Below are 17,197 nucleotides of genomic sequence, written 5' to 3' on the forward strand. Positions count from 1 at the left end.
TGAATAAAATGTTGTGGAGACAGAGGGTGCTGGTGACGGTTGCACAACAACGAATTTACTTCATGCCACTGCACGCCAGACTGGTAAGTGTTATGCATATTCTGCCACAATAAGCAATGTCTTCTAGGCCCTTGGCCTGTGTTTCCTGCAGACGATGCTGCTTGGAGATATACCACACGGGTCAGGGTATCACAAGACAAAACTCCCCCTCAACCGCATCCACAGCCAGTAGCCTGTCGCGTTTGTGATCGAGCTGGAGGGGCTCGGTACTCCCCCTGTAGCCTTCGGGGGAGGAAGTCCAGTCCCGGCTGTGTCCTGAGCTGGGGGCTGGCTGCAAAGCCCAAGGGTGGCAGGAGGATGGCGAGCTCCAGGGGAAAATCGGGGGGGGGGGGGAGAGGGGAGGGGGAATCGCTTGGGGAGGGAAGGCGGGCTGCCTTTGCTGATCCAGATATTCAGTCAAGGCCAAATGCTTCCTTTAAAAAATAATTTATTCCACACATCTCATGGTGGGTTCCTCCACCCCCAGTCCCTGGGTAGCAGCTCGTCGTCAACCGGTCTCTCCCTGCAGAATCAAGGGGCGTCAACGACACAGAAGACATTCGGTTCCCAAAGCAGCACGGGCTCCCCTCTCCCTGGCCTTGGGATGGAGCCACCAGTAATTCATCAGGCCCCCACCCCTCACCGCCCCTACGCCAGCGATGTCATTAGCTGGTGACCAGACTATTTTTTTTTTTTTAAACTCAAGACAGCCTCAAGCATCTGGCGTGCGAGGGGCTTCCCTGGGCAACCATTGTCCTCCAAATTGGCCAGGTGCCACGTTGGATGTTCTCAAACTGCCCGTCACTGACGTGGGGGCGGCCAGCTCCCCCCGTGGCCGGCACCCGGATGGATGGATGAGGCCGGGAGGGCAGGCCCTGCGCTGTGCAGCCTGCGGGGCTGTGCTGGTGGGCGTGTCGCAAAGGCTCCCTGAGCAAATCGGCGTGGTCCTGTGGCCCAGTCCTGGGAGACCAACAGCTCTGCCCCTCGGCTGGATCCGGCCACAACATCAAGGCACCGGAGGGGAGGGTGATGGTGACTTGAAGGGGCCCCCCACAGGGGTGGTGGCCATCCCAGCCCTGATGCCTGTGAGCAGGTGGGCTGTGAGTTTGGGAGGGCTTTCCGCTGCCTCTGGAGCCCCACCAGGGCAGGAGGGTACCTGGAAAGGGTGGCAATCCCGTGGTGGGGGCGGGGCTGGTCCTTGTCCTCAGAGGGAGGGGCAGGCAGGGGGCTGTGAGCCTCCCAGAAGAGATCTCCGTGTGCCCGGGACCTTACCCCTGGGCAACTCTGCTCATTTTCCACTCCTTTCCCCAGAACGGAATCTCTGCCCCTGAGCGCTAAGCACGGCCTGCCGATGGGCCATCCCTAGCGACTCACTAGGGGACATCGGGGAACAGGATTCCATTTTATTCTCTTAATAAATATCACGGGTACCCTTGCCCGGGCGACTCGACAGTCTCCAAATAGCATTGTTACAAAAATAGGTTTCTCTTCTTCGTCTTGTCTCTTTCTTTCTTTCCTCGGCCTTCTGTGTTCTGCTGAAATATAGATGTTTACAGCAAGAGCCGGTCTCCAAGTAAAAAAAATAAGATCCCATGATCTGATATAAAACGAGCCTCAAAGGACACCTGGGTCCCGCACGCCAGGCACCAGAAGGGAAGGGAACTCGGGCGCTTGGGTTCAATTCGATTCAGTGATGCAGCAAAAATGTCTTCAGAGACAAATATTCCCAACAACGGAGAGGAGGCGCTTTCCGCCTGGAGAGGGCGCTCCTGAGCGGTTTATTGGGGCAGGAGTGAGTTGGGAGCCAGCAGCCCTGCAGAGCTGCCCGAGGACTTTTTGTTTTAAAAAGCAAACCCCCATGGTCCTGGCAAGGGCCTGCGGTCGGCGGGCCGGCGCGGTTCCTCTTGCCCGTGGTGCTGCGAGTGGCCAGGGGGCAGCGCTCAGGTGGAGGCCGGGCTGTCCATGGTGGACAGGAGGTGAGCGACCTGGGCCCGCTGGGCCGGGCTGATGTGCTCGCTCATGTACATCATGCAGTCCACAGCCACCTCGGGGTTCTCTTGGACCAGGCTGCAGGGGACGGGAGAGAAGGGTTGGGGTCACCCAGCGTGGCCCTAAGAATCGCTGTGCAGGGCCATGTCACCTCCCTGGGGGGGCAAGAACCCCGAGCTCCCCAACCTCTTCCTGCTGTGGTCACCATGGGGGGTGACGGTCCCGTGGGGGGCAGGAGGGAATACGGCCTGGGGGTCAGGCTGCCTCGAGGAACGACAGGGGACCCTACAGGTCACCAGTTGTGTTACTGAGACCTGAACTTCAGCTCCATGCCCCTAATGGGGTCCCACATGATCTACTTCCTTCCTCCCAGGGGACCCCATGAGAATGGGGGTGAGCAAACCATCCAGAAAGGCTGATACCGAATGGGAGCCAGCAGCCCAAGGCCTGTGGGTTCTCTGGCCATGACCTTGGACAAGCTGCTTTCTATTCCAACACGATCCTGACCTGAAATCCTCGCACACCCTCGCACGGCACCCCCAGGGCTCTGGGGGAGTCGCGGCCTCTTTGCTGGGGGCTGGGCCCGGGGCTGTGGTGGGGACCTCGGGGCCTGCAGTGTTGGGACAGGCAGCTGGAGGCCGATCCCAGCTCTGCACTTGCTGGTCAGTCCGAGGGATGGGCGGCCACTCACCCTCGGATGGTCTTGAGGACAGAATCCCGCTTCAGGTACTTGATGTTCTCGCCGATGGTGGAACGCAGGCCGTCGCCCACCTGCCAGTGCTGCTCCAGCCACTGAACCACCATCTGGTTGTTGTCCCACAGGTAGGCCTGGGGGAGCGGGGGAGCAGAGGCTGCCTCAGGGGGGCCCCGCGGCTGCGCAGGCCCACCCAGCGTCCACCCGCCCGCCTCCGCCCTGGCCCACCTTGACGGCGCCCTCCGTCTCCACGAACCAGCGGCGCAGCATGGACTGGATGTGCACGTGGCTGAGCTCGCTGCTGACCTGCAGGATCTCCTGCTTCACCTGGTCCTCCAGCAGCAGGCGGCGCAGGCGCCAGTACAGGAAGGTGCGCGAGGTCCTCCACTCCAGGATGTCCTGCGGGCAAGCCCAGGCCTGAGTCACCGCTGCCTGGGGCTGAGCCTGAGCCGGCGCTGGGAGCGGGCTCTGGGATCATGCCCATTTCACAGGCCAGGAAGCTGAGGCCCGGGGAGGTGAAGACACCCGCCCAAGCAGTGGCAGAGCCAGGACTTGGCCAGAACGTTAGACGGGTTTCCCAGAGGCAAGGCGTAGCAGGTGACTGACTTTGGGACGCGTCCTCTTGGGGGTGGGGCCCTGGGGCAGGGGTTGTGATGGCCAGAGGTGGGTGAACACGGGGCAGAAACCACGCTTCCCACATCCGGCTCAGCAGTTTACAGCCACACACAGACTGGTGGTCCCAAACCTCCCTGCCTATTGAAATCTCTTGGGGATTTGGGGGGGGGAAATACTGATGTCGGACTCCCACTCCCGAAATCCTGATGTAACTGGTCTGGACATGGGCTCCGGGATGTGGTGAAGCTGCCAGGGCGATGCTGACATGCAGGGTGAGCCCAGGTCTCCGCCCTGAGCCGGAAGCCAGCGCCTGGCGTAGCCACAGGTGCTTACGGAGATGACGCCCTTCTCCAGCATCCTGCCCGGCGTGTCGTGGAGGTCGGCGAACTGCACCGCCACCTGGTGGTAGATGGGCAGCAGCAGCTCCTCCCGGGCCTTCAGCCGGCCCTCCAGGTCCTTGCGCTCCTTGTCAGAGAGATCAGCCACTCCTGCGGGCCAGGGCACAAACCAGAGTTTGCAGGAGGCCTGAGCTCTAACTGTGACCGCACCCCCAAACCAAGCTGCTCCTGTAGGGTCAGAAGCACCCCCACAATGGCGAGATGGGGCCGACCTGCTACATGTGAACATTTACAATCTCTCCCAAGCTGGTAGCTGTTTGGGTAGGTCTCCCACAGCGGCGTGGGCTGGGCCCCCCAACCGCGGAGGGTGGCGCACGGCGGACCCTCGCACCTAACTGCTCCACGAGCTTCTTGTAAGTGGGGTCGATCCTCCTCATGGCCTTTATCTGGTCTTTCTTTCGGAACTTAATCTCCACTGTTCCCTCCGGCTCCAGAACACCCCCCCTGAAAAAACAAGAGGTAGCGGTGAGGTGGGCGAGGGGTCCCCCCCCCCCAGTTCTAGCCAGCCGGGAGACATGGGGTTGAGGCGAGGAACCAGGACGTCTGGGTGTCAGTTCCGAGCTCTTTCACTGACTCGCTCTGTGACCCTGGGCAACTCACCTTCCCTCTCTGGTCCTCTGCTTCTATATCAGTACAGTACAATGAGGGGCTGAGCCTGTGTTTTAAATAAAGTTTCTGAACTCTAGGAGGCCCTTTCCGCTCTAACTGTCTGACTTTTTCCAGGACAGTACAGCCCTCTGGCCCCTCAGCCGGTCCTTCCTGACCTTCCTAAGTGCTGCTCTCCCCCAGCCGGGGTACCGTTTCTTATCTCCTTACAGCTCTCAACGGCACGATGAGGAGTCCAACCCGGTCCCATAGGAGCTGCCCTCCCATATCCAACCCTCTCACCCACCCCTCAGATTCCTCTGGCCCCCTTTTCCTGTGATAACTTGGAAGCCCTGAGGAATATTGTATGTAGCTCTGAGCTTCCTGGCAGCCAGAGCAAAAAGTGAATGAGGCTGCTCATGCCTGAGTCCTCCGGGAGGATCTGGGCACCCTGGAGGTGGGACAGGGTTAGCCGATCTGTGCCCTACCACAATGCCTAGCATTGCCTGGTATGTGGTGAGGTGCTCGATACATAGGCACTGAATGTATGGATGAATAAGGGCGTGAACACAGGAATAGGATGCCTGTATTTTGGGCAGAACTACTCTTAAGGCCTTTATATCCTGTACAGCACGTAGCAGTGAGTCTTCACTCTGCCAAGGTTCCTCTCCCTGAAGACCTGGTATCCTGTCATGAGAGTCTTCATTCAGGCGTGTGTTTGCCGCTATTTCTCCAACCACCCAGTAGGTGTGACTGTGCCAGGCAGGCCCTGGGTTATAAAACTGGACAAAATGCAGCCCCTTCAGGAACTCAGAGCTCTGGGAGAGACCTGGTTCTCACTGGTCTTATTTCCCTTTTCATCCTGGCTGCCAGGTAGCTCAGATGCTTTTGGTCTTTCCTTACTTGATTGCAAACTTCCTTGGGGAGCAGAGGAGTGTAAGTTAAGAAAGAACAGACAATTCCTCCACCACCTCTTTGCTTCGGCCACTTGCTCTAATGAGAAAAAGCCAATTGGATACTGGACGCGAGTTTCAGGTTAAACTGGAAGCGCTCCATCCTTCAGAAACAGAGCGCCCCCGAGATCCCAAGCCGGTGGCTCAAAGGTGAAGGGGCCTCCGACTGGCAGAGAGAATAAGAGAAGGCTGAGCCAGGCTGAGGGCGACACACCCACCTGCTCTCTTTGTCTGCGTACATCTCTATGCACAGGGGGTTGATGGTGGAGTCCAGGACCACCCAGGAGCCGCCCCGGAGCTCCGCGTAGGGCGGGATGTAGATGAGGATGGGCTGTTTGTACTGCCGGAGGCCGTCCACGATGTAGGCCCCGAACTTCAGCACCTGGTCATACATATCTGAAAAGCAAAGCGACTGCCCCGTGAGGCGGCTCCGGCCCAGAGCTCATGCGCAAGCAGAGTGTGTTGTGCTGGGGGCTCTGGGAAAGCATGAGCAGCTGGGAGGCTGCCTGGCTCTGTGAAAAGAGCCTGGGCTGAGACTCAGGACCGGCCCAGGCACAGGGGGCTCAACCATCTGTGTGGTTGTTGTTTTTTAAATACATTTTTATTAGTTTCAGAGAGGAAGGGAGATGGAGAGAGAGATAGAAACATAAATGATGAGAGAATCATTGATCAGCTGCCTCCTACACGCCCCACAATGGGGATCCAGCCTGCAACCCAGCCATGTGACCTCCTGGTTCACAGGTCAACACTCAACCACGGAGCCACGCCGGCCAGGCTCAACCATCTGTTTTATAACAGGGGCGATGTGTCCGTGCGACCCGGGAACAGTCGCTCTCCCTGCCTGGGCCTCCATGTCCCCATCGCAAAGGGAAGCATGAGGGCATCGAGCGCTAAGGTCCCTTCTGGCTCTGACTCTGCCACACCCTGTCCCACGCTCCCAGCCACAGAGGCACAGTCCCTTCTGCTCTTACTTCCCAAGGGACACCCAGGTATGTCCCTCCAAGTGCCAGACACCCTCCATGGTCACACCAACGCAATAATAAAGTCAACTGTAACCACACGGGCCTGAGAGGGGCCCATCGCAGCCTGACCTTGGCCCCCCGAGGTTGGCCCTATTCATATCCCCCTTCACAGAGGAGGGAACTGAGGCTCAGAGAGGTCGCCCAGCGAGCGAGGACTCACCCCAGGTCTGCCCGCCTCCCAGGCCAGCTCTTTCCTCCACACCCCGCTGACAGCCACTGTACCTGCCAACATGCTCGGGGCTGACTGCCGGCCACAGAGGCTCCCAGCAGCCCCCTGAGGAGCGCAGGGCAGACACACCACCTCCTCATCTTACTGAGCGGGGAGCACGGAGCTGACTGCCCCATCCCTCGGCAGCTTCTGGGACGCCCCTCCCCGCCCTGCCACTCACGGCGTGACCTCAGGCAAGTCCCACCAGGAAACCTGTTTCCCATCTGTGAAATGGGCTGTTTCCAGAACTGCTCCCATTCTCAGGGTTGTGCAGGGGGCTCAGCTAAGACAACGATGGGACCAGACACAGAAAACACGGTGTCGCCACCCGGAGGGGGTGTCCTGGGTGCTGGCCCTGCGGTTTCAGGGCACCCACGGGGGAGGCTGCCTCACCTTTCATGCCACCGGAGAAACCCCTCCAGTTGGCAAAGATCATCAGGGGCAACTTCTCCTGGTTGAAATCCTTGATGACCTGGGCCGTCTTGTAGGCGGAGTCCGGGAACCACACCTGGCCCGCCTGCTGGGTGATCTGCAACACAGAGCCAGCCGCCTGAGAAGGCTCTGCCCAGGGGCGGCCTCGGGACCTGGGACGGGCGGGCACCCTGACCAGCGTGGGCACCAGCACCAGAGCCAGGCTCACAGGGAGGGCGCCTCCCACTGCAGCCCAGAGAGGTCCTGCTGCCCGTTTACAGGCTCAGAGGGGCCTGAGCTCGTCAAGCCAGAGGGATGGGCGAGAGGGGGGAGGGACGCCCAGGGGCCCTCTGGCACCCTCTAAGGGAGAAGGAAGCTGGTGTGGAAGGTTCTGCCAACGCAATTAGGGGGCTGGGGAAATGGCAGAGTCCCAGGCCGTCTCCTCCGAGCCTCTGAGCTGGAGAGGCAGGTTCGCAGCCACCAGGACCCACACCTGTGGCTGAGCCCACGAATCAGCAGCCCCAGCCCCCGGCCCCTCACCTTGGCCTCGGAATCCAGGTTGGCGGGGTCTGCGGGCACCACCACCTCCACCGTCCGCGTCTCCACGGCGATCACGCCGACAGGGATGCCCCCCAGCCTGCGAGGCAGAACACAGGTGAGCGGGTGCGGGGCACACCCCCAGGCAGTGCAGGGGGCGGTGGGGCCCACCCAGCCTGCTGGCACACTACGGGTGTCCTGGGAGTGGGCAGCGGTGGCTGGGAGGGAGGCTTGCAGGGCCAGCGCTGCTGTCACTGCAGGGGGTTTACTGGACGGCAACGCAGCTGTCCAAAGCAGTAAGTGCCTCGCGAACCGGCAGCTGGAAAGGTCCCGTGGTGCTCGCTGGGGCCACGGCCGCCACGGGAGGGGAGGGCCTGCCAGTGACGGCCTGAGGCAGCGCTGGCTGCGAGGACTCCCCGTGTTGATGCCACGTTCTCCGTGCCACGAGCCACCCGGGGCTACCGAGCGCTTGGAATGGGGCAAGTACGACCAAAGAACTGACACGGCACCCCCTTTCGTTTTCATTCATGCACATTAAAGTTGCAGCCACCACAGTGGGCAGCTCCATCGTGCCAGGCGTCTGCGTGGTGGACTCTGAGGATGCCGCTTAGGGCTCCATAAAGGGCGGGACTCTCCCTCAGGCCCCTGGCGTCACCTAAGGAGATGATGGCTCCACCGCTGGGGAGTGAGCTGCTCAGCTCTGAGAGCATTCAAGCAGTTAAGCCTTTCACAAGCTATGCTGGACAACAGGATTCCTGCCCGTGGCCCTCCCGAAATGGAATCCCGTTGTGAGTGTCTGTGTGGTTTTCTAGCCAGACTCCCAGGGCCACCTCTGAGTCCCAAAGGGGTCTGTGGCCCCCGGGGCTGGAGCGCCCTGTCCCAGGGGTGGACCAGGGGCAAGGATCCCAGCCCCCAGCCAGAAGGTGCCCGAGATGCCTCCCAAGGCCACAGACAAACCGAGACTTTATGAAGAAGCTCGTCGTCCAGAAAACCACCCACCAAATTAAGTCCTTCCTTTGGGAAATCCTGGGGCCAAGAAGCAAGTGTCGCTGGGACCACCTGTCCTGGCACCTGGGAGTCCCCATGCCTGGCGAGGCCAGGGGTGCAGCCTGCGTCCTCTGTTACCTTGCTCGTCCCGTCACCACGGTCTGGGCCCAGGGCGCCAGGATTTCCCTGAAGCTGCCCTGGTCGAAGAATCCGCTCTGCCAGGACCCCTTCAGAGCTGTGGGCAGAAGGCAGAAGCCCGGGCTGAGGGGCCGGGTGGGTGAGGACCCCCGGGGTCCGCTGGAGAGGGCAGACTGTTCTGGGGTTTCTCTAAGGACAGCCTGACCTTGACCCCACAGCCCAAATGCCTTTTCTCCGGAACACGACACAGATCCCAACCCCTTGCAAAGAAATAAACAAATAAGTAATACAAATTTTAAAAATTAAAAACAAAAAATCAGAACAGGTCTGCAAAATGTATACCAAGTCAGGGATTCAGTTCATATAGAATATCCGACCACATCAATCCCCATCAATGCCAAACACCGAGAGGTCCTCATCACATCTCCGCTGCTCCTTCCCAAGAGGCGAACAGCTGATGGGCGCCTTCAGTGGGTGGGTTTCAGAAAGGGACCATCTGCCCAAAAAACTCATCCGTGACCCCTGACCTGCTGGCTGTAGCTTAATAACATTGAACCTCCCATTTAACACAGAGTAACGTGTTCAGTTTCAGAGAGATAGATAGATAAGTAGAGAGAGGGAGAGAGAGGGGGAAGAGGGGGGAGGGGGGAGAGAGAGAGGGGGGAGGGGGGAGAGAGAGAGGGAGAGAGGGAGCAGGATAGAGAGGGATGGGGAAGGGGGAGAGAGGGGGGAGAGGGGGGGAGGGGAGGAGAGAGAGAGGTGTGACAAGTCAGCTGCGCTCCTGGAGGGAAGTGGTGATGTGAGCCACCCCTCGGTGCGCATGACTGCAGGTTGGATAAGAACCACCAGGCAGCGGGAGGGTCTCAGGTTGCAGGTGTGGGAACGAGGCGGCCCCACTTCAAGGTCAGCCTGAGGCCTGGCCAGATGGAGAAAACCATCACTAAGAAGTTGGACATTTTTAAATCAAGATAAAGCTAGCCCCCTCCGTGCGCACAGGTGAGAAGGGCCAACAGAAACGGGAGAGGGGGAGCAGGCACAGGGCTTCTTGCTGGCAGAGCCCGGCGCCTCCCGACAGGCCCCCCTGCACTGCGCAGGGAGGAGCAGCCGAATGCTGAAGGTGCAGCCTGCGAAATCCGAGACTCGGGGTGATGGTAACAGGGTAGCTCGGCTTTCCTGTCCTGTTCTGGGTGCTCAGAGTGTAACCATATACCTCCAGGGGACAGATCTGCTGCTTTCGTAGAGGGAGAGGATGTGTGTGTGCAAGTGCATGTGGTAACATGCGTGCACATGAGTATCTGCATGTGTGTGTGCATGTATGCAGAAGAGGTGAAGTTGCCTGTCCTGGGTAAACTCACAGACAGCTCCGTTGTGAAGGTTTAACCAAATAGAGAGAGAGAAAGAAGGAGGGAAGGGGAAGGGAAAGAAGAGAGGAGCAGTCCTCGAAATCCTGACGTGCCAGCCAGGACTCTGCACCTGTACAACCACAGGGCAGGTGGGGAAGGTCACGACCTCGTTGCCCTGCATCTCATCTCCATCCTCAGCTCCAGAAACCGGAGGCTGGTTCCATCCTCCTCGGTCAGTCGCTCGGGAAAGGCACAGAGTAAAACCTCAATTCCTCCGCGCTCTCCGCAGGGGACCTCAGGCACCCCCTCAGCACCAATGCTCCTCACCCAGGGCTCCTGCGTCTCAGGCCCAGGAAGGAGACCTGAGACCCAGGTCTCAGGCAAACGCCTGGGGACTTACTTGGGTGAGACCTTCCTGCAAGCATCCACCGGGGGTCGTAGGGGGCTCTCGACGGGAAAAATTCAATCTCTCTGTCAATGGGGTCAGTGGGTGTGATGATGGGGACCGGGCTGTGATTATCCTGGAAAAGAAAGCTGGGTCTCCAACACTGCTCCCCGGGTTCGTCAGCAACGCCTGCGACCTGCCCCTCGCGCTTCCCTCCTCTGACTGTGACTATGGCTGGCTGCCCAGCAGAAGCCGAACCCAAACAAGCTCATCTCTACGGTTCTGAGTGGCATTTGCTGAGGGCCCACCAAGGGCTGGGCTCCAAACGTCATTTCACTTCATCATCAGGGTAACACTCTGGGGGTAGCGGCTATTGTTGTGCCCATTTCACAGAGGAGGAAACTGAGGCTTGGTTGTCCCCAGGTCTGATTGCTACTGAGGGGGAAGCCAGGAATCAAATCTAGCCCATCCCCTCCTAAAGGATCAACCGATAGCATCACTGGCCATTTATTTTTCTTTTTAAGCCAAGAACAACTAGTGCAGGGTTGGGTGCCTGGGAGGGAGGGAGGGAGGGGGGAGGGAGGGAGGGAGGGAGGGAGGAAGATAAAGAAGCATTCACCCCGCCACACCTGCAGGGCTCCCTGCTCCCCGTGCTCCCACACCACACAGCCAATGACCGTCATGACAGCGTCTCCCGGCTCTAAGCTGCAGGAGGGGGTGCCGCACCTTTGGCATGTAGGACAGCCACTCCAGGATGGTATAAACGCCCTCGAAGTCGTCGGGCACGGTGATGTGGGAGACGCCATTGTTATGCATGATCTGCACGCCGCCCAGCTGGTTGTTGGACGTGTAGACCTCTCTGCCCAGGACCTGCTTAGACACGGCCGGGTTAGCCAGGTCCTGCCCGGCCCGGGGAGCACCTCCCTCCTGTTTGGCGGTCATCTCCCTCGGTGGTCCTCACCCCTGGCTGCACGTTGGAATCACTGGGAGCTTTTACAGACCCGGATGCCCGGGCTGCACCCGGTCCAATTATATTAGAATCTTTGGTGTGTGTTTTAACTTCTGGATAATTCTAACATGCAGCCCAATTTGAGAAGCAGTGTGTCCTTTGATGACCTTGATTACGATGACTTATGATGACGTTGGTCATCTCAAAAGCAAAACCTGCCCGAATGGCATGGCTCAGGGGTTGAGCATCGACCTATGAACCAGGAGGTTACAGTTCCATTCCTGGTCAGGGCACATGGCCCAGATGCAGACTCGATCCCCAGGAGGGGGCACGCAGGAGGCAGCTGATCAATGATTCTCTCTCATCATCGATGTTTCTCTCTCTCTCTCCCTGTCCCTTCCTCTCTAAAATCAATAAAAATAAAAAATAAATAAAAAGGCAAAGCCCTCCCTCATGTTTCTGACTCAGTGGGTCTGAGGGTCTGCATCTCTAACCCGTCCCCAGGGGAGCGCGCATGCTGCTGGTTCGGCCGCACTTGGAGACCCTCCGTGGGATTTGAGAACATTCTATCAGGGAAGCTTTACAGCAACGCGGCAATGTTGCCATGGCGTGAAGGAAGCAGAAACCACACTGCACATTCACTGAGACTCAGCACAGGGAGGGAGGAGATGGGAGGGAAACACACCAGAATCACAGCAGGAGCAGTTACATGTGGGGGTCTTTTTCCAATTTTCTGCAGGGTGCAATGCTATCTTAAGAATTTTAATAATTTTTGAAATTAACTAATTTTTGAAATTTAAATGTCAGGAACATAGAGCCAAATCCTTTTTGTTCTTTGGTTTTTGTTTATTTTTGGCGGGGGTGGGGTGGCGTGGGGGGATTCATAAGAGGCCCAGATTATTTGCAAACTGGGAAAACAGCTCTCACATCAGTGGGAACGATACCGGTTTCACACTGAGAAGACACCACCAGGGGAGGAGGGAACGAGGGGACGGGAAACGACCCCCAGCCCCTTCGCGCTCACCTTGTTGAGGGCGCTGGCTCCGGTCAGGATGATGTGGGAGTTTTCCACCTGGATCACCCGCTGGCCCAGCCTCACCAGGTAGGCCCCGATGCCCAGGGCGCGGCAGGTCACCTGTGGAGACAGGACCCCTCTGAGTTCCCGAGGCTGCCCCGCCCCCAGCAGGAACCCGATGGACACAGATGGCGACCGGAGTCAGGGCCGAACAGCAGAGGCGAAGCCTGACCTTGAGGCTCCCTTGACCTTGGCTTCCCACCCAGGAGTAACCACATCAACCAAGAGGGGTGCTTTAGACAGGCAGCAGGCACGGAATGTTCTGGTTCCCCCTCCCAAGGCACGCGGGGAGCCCTTCTGAGCTGGGTCATCCACGAGCTCTCGCAGCCGCTCCCACGACCCAAAGGACGGCTGAGGGTGCGTGTGAGATGGGACATCCCAGCAAGGGCTGTGCCGCCTGGGAGTCTGTGCCCAGGTCAGTGCCCCGGCTCTGACAACGTGCTATCACGTGTGAAAGAGTCCGTTGCGGGGGAGGCTGGGGAAGAAGTGCCCGGGACCTCTCTATACTAACTTGTAACTGCTGGGGAGTCCAAAACTATTTCTAAATAAATGAGTATGTACACACACACACAGCTGATCTTTGAACAACACAGGAGTTAGGAGAGCTAACCACCCCCCCCCCCCAATAAAATCAGTGAATAACTTCCGATTCCCCCATAACAACTACTAAGAACCTACTGTTGTGTTATATGTATTGGGAGCTGTATTGCTACAATAAAGTAAGCGAGAGTACCTTGGCCGGTGTGGTTCAGTGGACCGCCCCCTCGTTATCAACTCTTTCCTTTTCTGACTATTTTAAACTTCCTAAAATAAAAGGTTGAGACATAACAGACAATGAAACCAGAGGAGACTCACCAAGCTGATGGTGACGATCTCGTCATAAGCCAGGGAGCACTCCCCTGCAATCATGCCTGAACCCCTCAGGTTCTCCACGCCCAGGCCATCGTCCTTCCCAATGATGTCCGTGATGACATACCTTCAAGAACCAAACACGAGTTAAAACGCAAGATGGGGTCCGGAGAAATCCCAGGCTGGCCCCTTTCCCAAGGGCCTGAGGCAGGAGGGGCAAGCAGGGGATAAAGCAGCCAGAGGCGAAATGGAAGTCGAGGTCTGGGACCTTCGTGATTGGCCCTAAAGTTTCTAGGAGACCGTGCGGAGGCTGTCTTAGTGAAATGTCATCCCCACCGTGCCTTCTTCCTGAAGCAATTGAGAATACCATTTGGTCTAGAGCAGTGGTGGGCAAACCGCGGCTTGCGAGCCACATGTGGCTCTTTGGCCCCTTGAGTGTGGCTCTTCCACAAAATACCACGTGCGGTGCGCACATACAGTGCGATTGAAACTACGTGGCCCATGCGCAGAAGTCGGTATTTTGTGGAAGAGCCGGTATTTTGTGGAAGAGCCACACTCAAGGGGCCAAAGAGCCGCATGTGGCTCGAGAGCCGCAGTTTGCCGACCACTGGTCTAGAGAGATGGGGAAGCCACTTAGCTCACAATCAATCAATCAAGACTGGCCACCCAAGTGTGAGAGACACTGTACTTCCTAATCTGTTCGAGATTCACAAGGCACTGAGCACCTTAAAAGGTTTTGGGGGAGGCCCTTGGAAAGGTGCTTGTTAGATCTCATGTAACCCAGTGTTTCCCAAACCTACTTGATGATGGAAATTTCTCCTCCTCCCCACGTATCACCAACTAACATTGCAGAAAACTCAGCCTGGGAAATTCTGATTCAGTCACTCTCACTAGAACAGCAACAACACACCCACCACTTTCTCTGGAAGAGGCAGCCGGTAGCTGTGATGTTCAGGTGGAGCCGACCCCTGCCCCGCCCACACCTTCCCAGCTTGCCAAACCACTGCTGCATCCGTTGGCTAATTTGATCCGATAATGTGAGCCTGCAGCTCTGGGGACTTCATGGGAGATTGATCTGACCCCCCCTTGTAATGTGCTATCTTTGTGAGAGGCACGGCTTATTTGGGGATGACAGGGAGGGGTTCACCTTCGAGAACACCCCAGGTATTTAAGTCATCGGTGCCAAAGCTCCAGGGTCCCACTGTACACACCCCCCCACCCTCTTGGAAATACCACCACAGCAGGAGGCAGAGAGACAGGTTCCCCAGGAAGAGCTGAAATCAACCCCAGGCCAAAGGAGGGAGCCACCTGCCAGTCACTTACCTGGATTCTCCTTCCTCCTCGATGTGTTTGCAGTGGACGGAGTTCAGGGAGCTGATCCTGGTGTACTCTTGGGGGGTCAGGTACAGGTACTTAAAGCCCTTAAAAACAACAACAACAAAAAACATACTCCAGTGAAGCTATGAATCCATTTTCCTGCCCTTGGCAGCCACTGCTTTTAAAAGCATATCAACACTGTAGAATGGATGTTAATAACGTGTTAATGTGTTAATGGTATGTTAACATGTCTGACTTAATACCATGTTAATAAGAGCTATAAATGCAAGATCTGCATTGTGCTAATGCTTTCCACCCAGCCTCACAGCATCGCCTCCTGTCTCCCTGCTCTGATTCTGTTTTCCTTCTCACTATTGTTCCCCTAGGGAGATTTTTCAGACTGTTTTCCTTATTCCCGGCCCGCATGCTGTTGTAGTACTCTGTGTGTGTTATGTTTTTCACATTGAAAATCATTTCCTCTTTTGTGTGTTTGGCGGGAGGCATGATTGCCCCCTTCGAAATGCAGGCTGTGGTTGCAAAGAGGGACTCTGTCCCCTGCATTTTCACGTCATAAAACGTGTGCTCTCACTCCTGCGGCCTTCCAGTGTAGCTGGTGTCTCCACGTCTCCCCACGGTTTTTAACAAATCTCCGAGGCCAGGGATGATGTATTTTTCACCTTTGCGTTCTCAGTGTTTGCTGCGTTCAGGAGAGACAGTATGTATTCCATATCTGTATATACACCCGCGTTAGCTCAGGGCTCATAAACCTTTTTCATTACTGTCCCCTAAGGAGCCCTTTTAGGCATGTTTTCCTAACGGCCATCCCCTCCCATGAAATTTAAAATATATATATGTATATATATGTTGTTATTATTGTTGATTTCAGAGATGAAGGGAGAGGGAGAGAGAGAGAGAGAAACATCAATGATGAGAGAGACTCGTTGATCAGCTGCCTCCTGCACACCCCACACTGGGGATCAAGCCCGCAACCCGGGCATGTGCCCTGACCCGGAATCGAACCCTGACCTCCTGGTTCATAGGTCGACGCTCAACCACTGAGCCACGCCCAGCCGGGCTCCCATGAAATATTAATACCGATACACGGTATGCCCGTTTATGTAGGATATCTGTGCTCTATGTGGAAAAAGAGTAATAAGACTCGTTTCACCCCCTGTGGGCACTGCCGCCTCCACTGGAGATAGGGTGCCAGCCGAGCGGAGCGACGCTGCCACACCGCCCTGACGTACCTTGTGGGGGTCTTCGGGGTCCACCCACGCCACCTTGAACACGTGCTTGATCTCCTCGGCGAGGCCGATGCGGGCCCCGCTGTTGGCGGCGAGGTAGATCTGGGGGATGCCCTCGGCCCGGGCCAGCTCGGACGCGCGCAGGTACAGGAGGTCCTCCCCGACGCCGAAGGACCCGATGCGGAAGGTGATGTCATTGCTGATGAGGATCACGTCCCGCCCTTCCGGATACTCCCGCGTCTTCAGATTCATCTTGAAGGCCACCATGCCCACCTGGTGACGACACAAAGGCGCGAGGGGAGCGGGTTTGTGTCTTCGGGGGGACACTCTCGGAACGGGCGGCTCCGGCCAGGCGCTGGGCTCCGCTGAGACCTGACCTCGTTTCCTCCGGGAAGTCGGTTCATCTCCACCAGCTGGCCCTGCGGGTCCAGCACCAGCTCCGTGTATGTCAGCAGGTCTTTGGGGTACTTGTCTGGGGAGGCCCACAGTTTAAAGAGAGCCTGGGGAGAGGGGAGGAAAAAGAAAAGCCTGAGTCACCAGTAGGGAGGCTCACTTACTAGCTCTTTCTCTTTTTACATCATGAGCTACTTTTTCTTTTCCTATTTAAAAAAAATTTTTTTTTATTGATTTCAGAGATGAAGGGAGAGGGAGAGAGAGAAACATCGATGATGAGAATCATTGATCAGCTGCCTCCTGCACACCCGCTACTGGGGATCGAGCCCACAACCCGGGCATGTGCCCTGATTGGGAATCGAACCGTGACCTCATAGTTCCGTGGTCGGCAAACCACGGCTCACGAGCCACATGCGGCTCTTTGGCCCCTTGAGTGTGGCCACGAACTTTCAATCGCACTGTACATGCGCACCTGCACATGGTATTTTGTGGAAGAGCCACACTCAAGGGGCCGCAGTTTGCCGACCACTGTCCTAGTTCAAATGAGCCACACCGGCCAGGCAATCATGAGCTACTTTTAACATGCAGAACAATAAATCTCATGGTTTTATCAAACCATAATTTTCCATAGTTGCTTAAGATTTTTTAAAAAAAATAAGATGTGGTTGGAGCCCTTATTGTACCCTTCCTCACCCCTTCCCTGACCCTCCTCCCCACAGCTACCCACAGGGAATCATTACCCTGAATTTAGTGTCTACCAGTCCTCTGCATGCTTGCATGTTTTTATTTCATCATGTATGCATACATTTAGACATGTAGTAGTCTTTTGCATGACTTGAACTTTAAATAAGTGGTATCGCACTACACACATCCTTCTGCAACTGGCTTCTAAAGATTTTTTTCAATAAATACTATAAATGCATTTTCTCATCATTAGGATTTCCTCAATAACATTTTCTTTTCTCCAGCTTACTTTATTGTAAGAATACAGCATGTAATACATGTAACATACAAAATAGGTGTTTGTTAGTCAGCTATGTTACCCAGTAAGGCTTCTGGTCAACAG

The 17,197-nt window shown here is 56.7% G+C and overlaps 1 protein-coding gene across 4 annotated transcripts in view; it reads right to left on the reverse strand.

The window, feature by feature from the left end:
* Positions 1 to 470: 470 nt before the first annotated feature.
* ACACB (acetyl-CoA carboxylase beta) overlaps positions 471 to 17,197 on the reverse strand; it is an 85,171-nt gene continuing 68,444 nt past the window's right edge. For all 4 annotated transcript variants that reach the window (XM_059676692.1, XM_059676691.1, XM_059676694.1 and 1 more), the window contains 16 exons: positions 16,116 to 16,238; positions 15,742 to 16,011; positions 14,501 to 14,598; positions 13,184 to 13,304; positions 12,278 to 12,388; positions 11,031 to 11,174; positions 10,320 to 10,440; positions 8,577 to 8,673; positions 7,455 to 7,551; positions 6,897 to 7,032; positions 5,492 to 5,669; positions 4,067 to 4,179; positions 3,671 to 3,825; positions 2,951 to 3,121; positions 2,720 to 2,856; positions 471 to 2,106 (listed from right to left, as the gene is read on the reverse strand). In XM_059676692.1, coding sequence (XP_059532675.1) covers positions 1,980 to 2,106; positions 2,720 to 2,856; positions 2,951 to 3,121; positions 3,671 to 3,825; positions 4,067 to 4,179; positions 5,492 to 5,669; positions 6,897 to 7,032; positions 7,455 to 7,551; positions 8,577 to 8,673; positions 10,320 to 10,440; positions 11,031 to 11,174; positions 12,278 to 12,388; positions 13,184 to 13,304; positions 14,501 to 14,598; positions 15,742 to 16,011; positions 16,116 to 16,238 — 2,199 coding nt within the window. In that variant the 3' untranslated portion in view covers positions 471 to 1,979. The remainder of the gene's footprint in view (positions 2,107 to 2,719; positions 2,857 to 2,950; positions 3,122 to 3,670; positions 3,826 to 4,066; positions 4,180 to 5,491; positions 5,670 to 6,896; positions 7,033 to 7,454; positions 7,552 to 8,576; positions 8,674 to 10,319; positions 10,441 to 11,030; positions 11,175 to 12,277; positions 12,389 to 13,183; positions 13,305 to 14,500; positions 14,599 to 15,741; positions 16,012 to 16,115; positions 16,239 to 17,197) is intronic.

Source organism: Myotis daubentonii, chromosome 19, assembly GCF_963259705.1.
Source record: "Myotis daubentonii chromosome 19, mMyoDau2.1, whole genome shotgun sequence".
Taxonomy (NCBI): Eukaryota; Metazoa; Chordata; class Mammalia; order Chiroptera; family Vespertilionidae; genus Myotis; species Myotis daubentonii.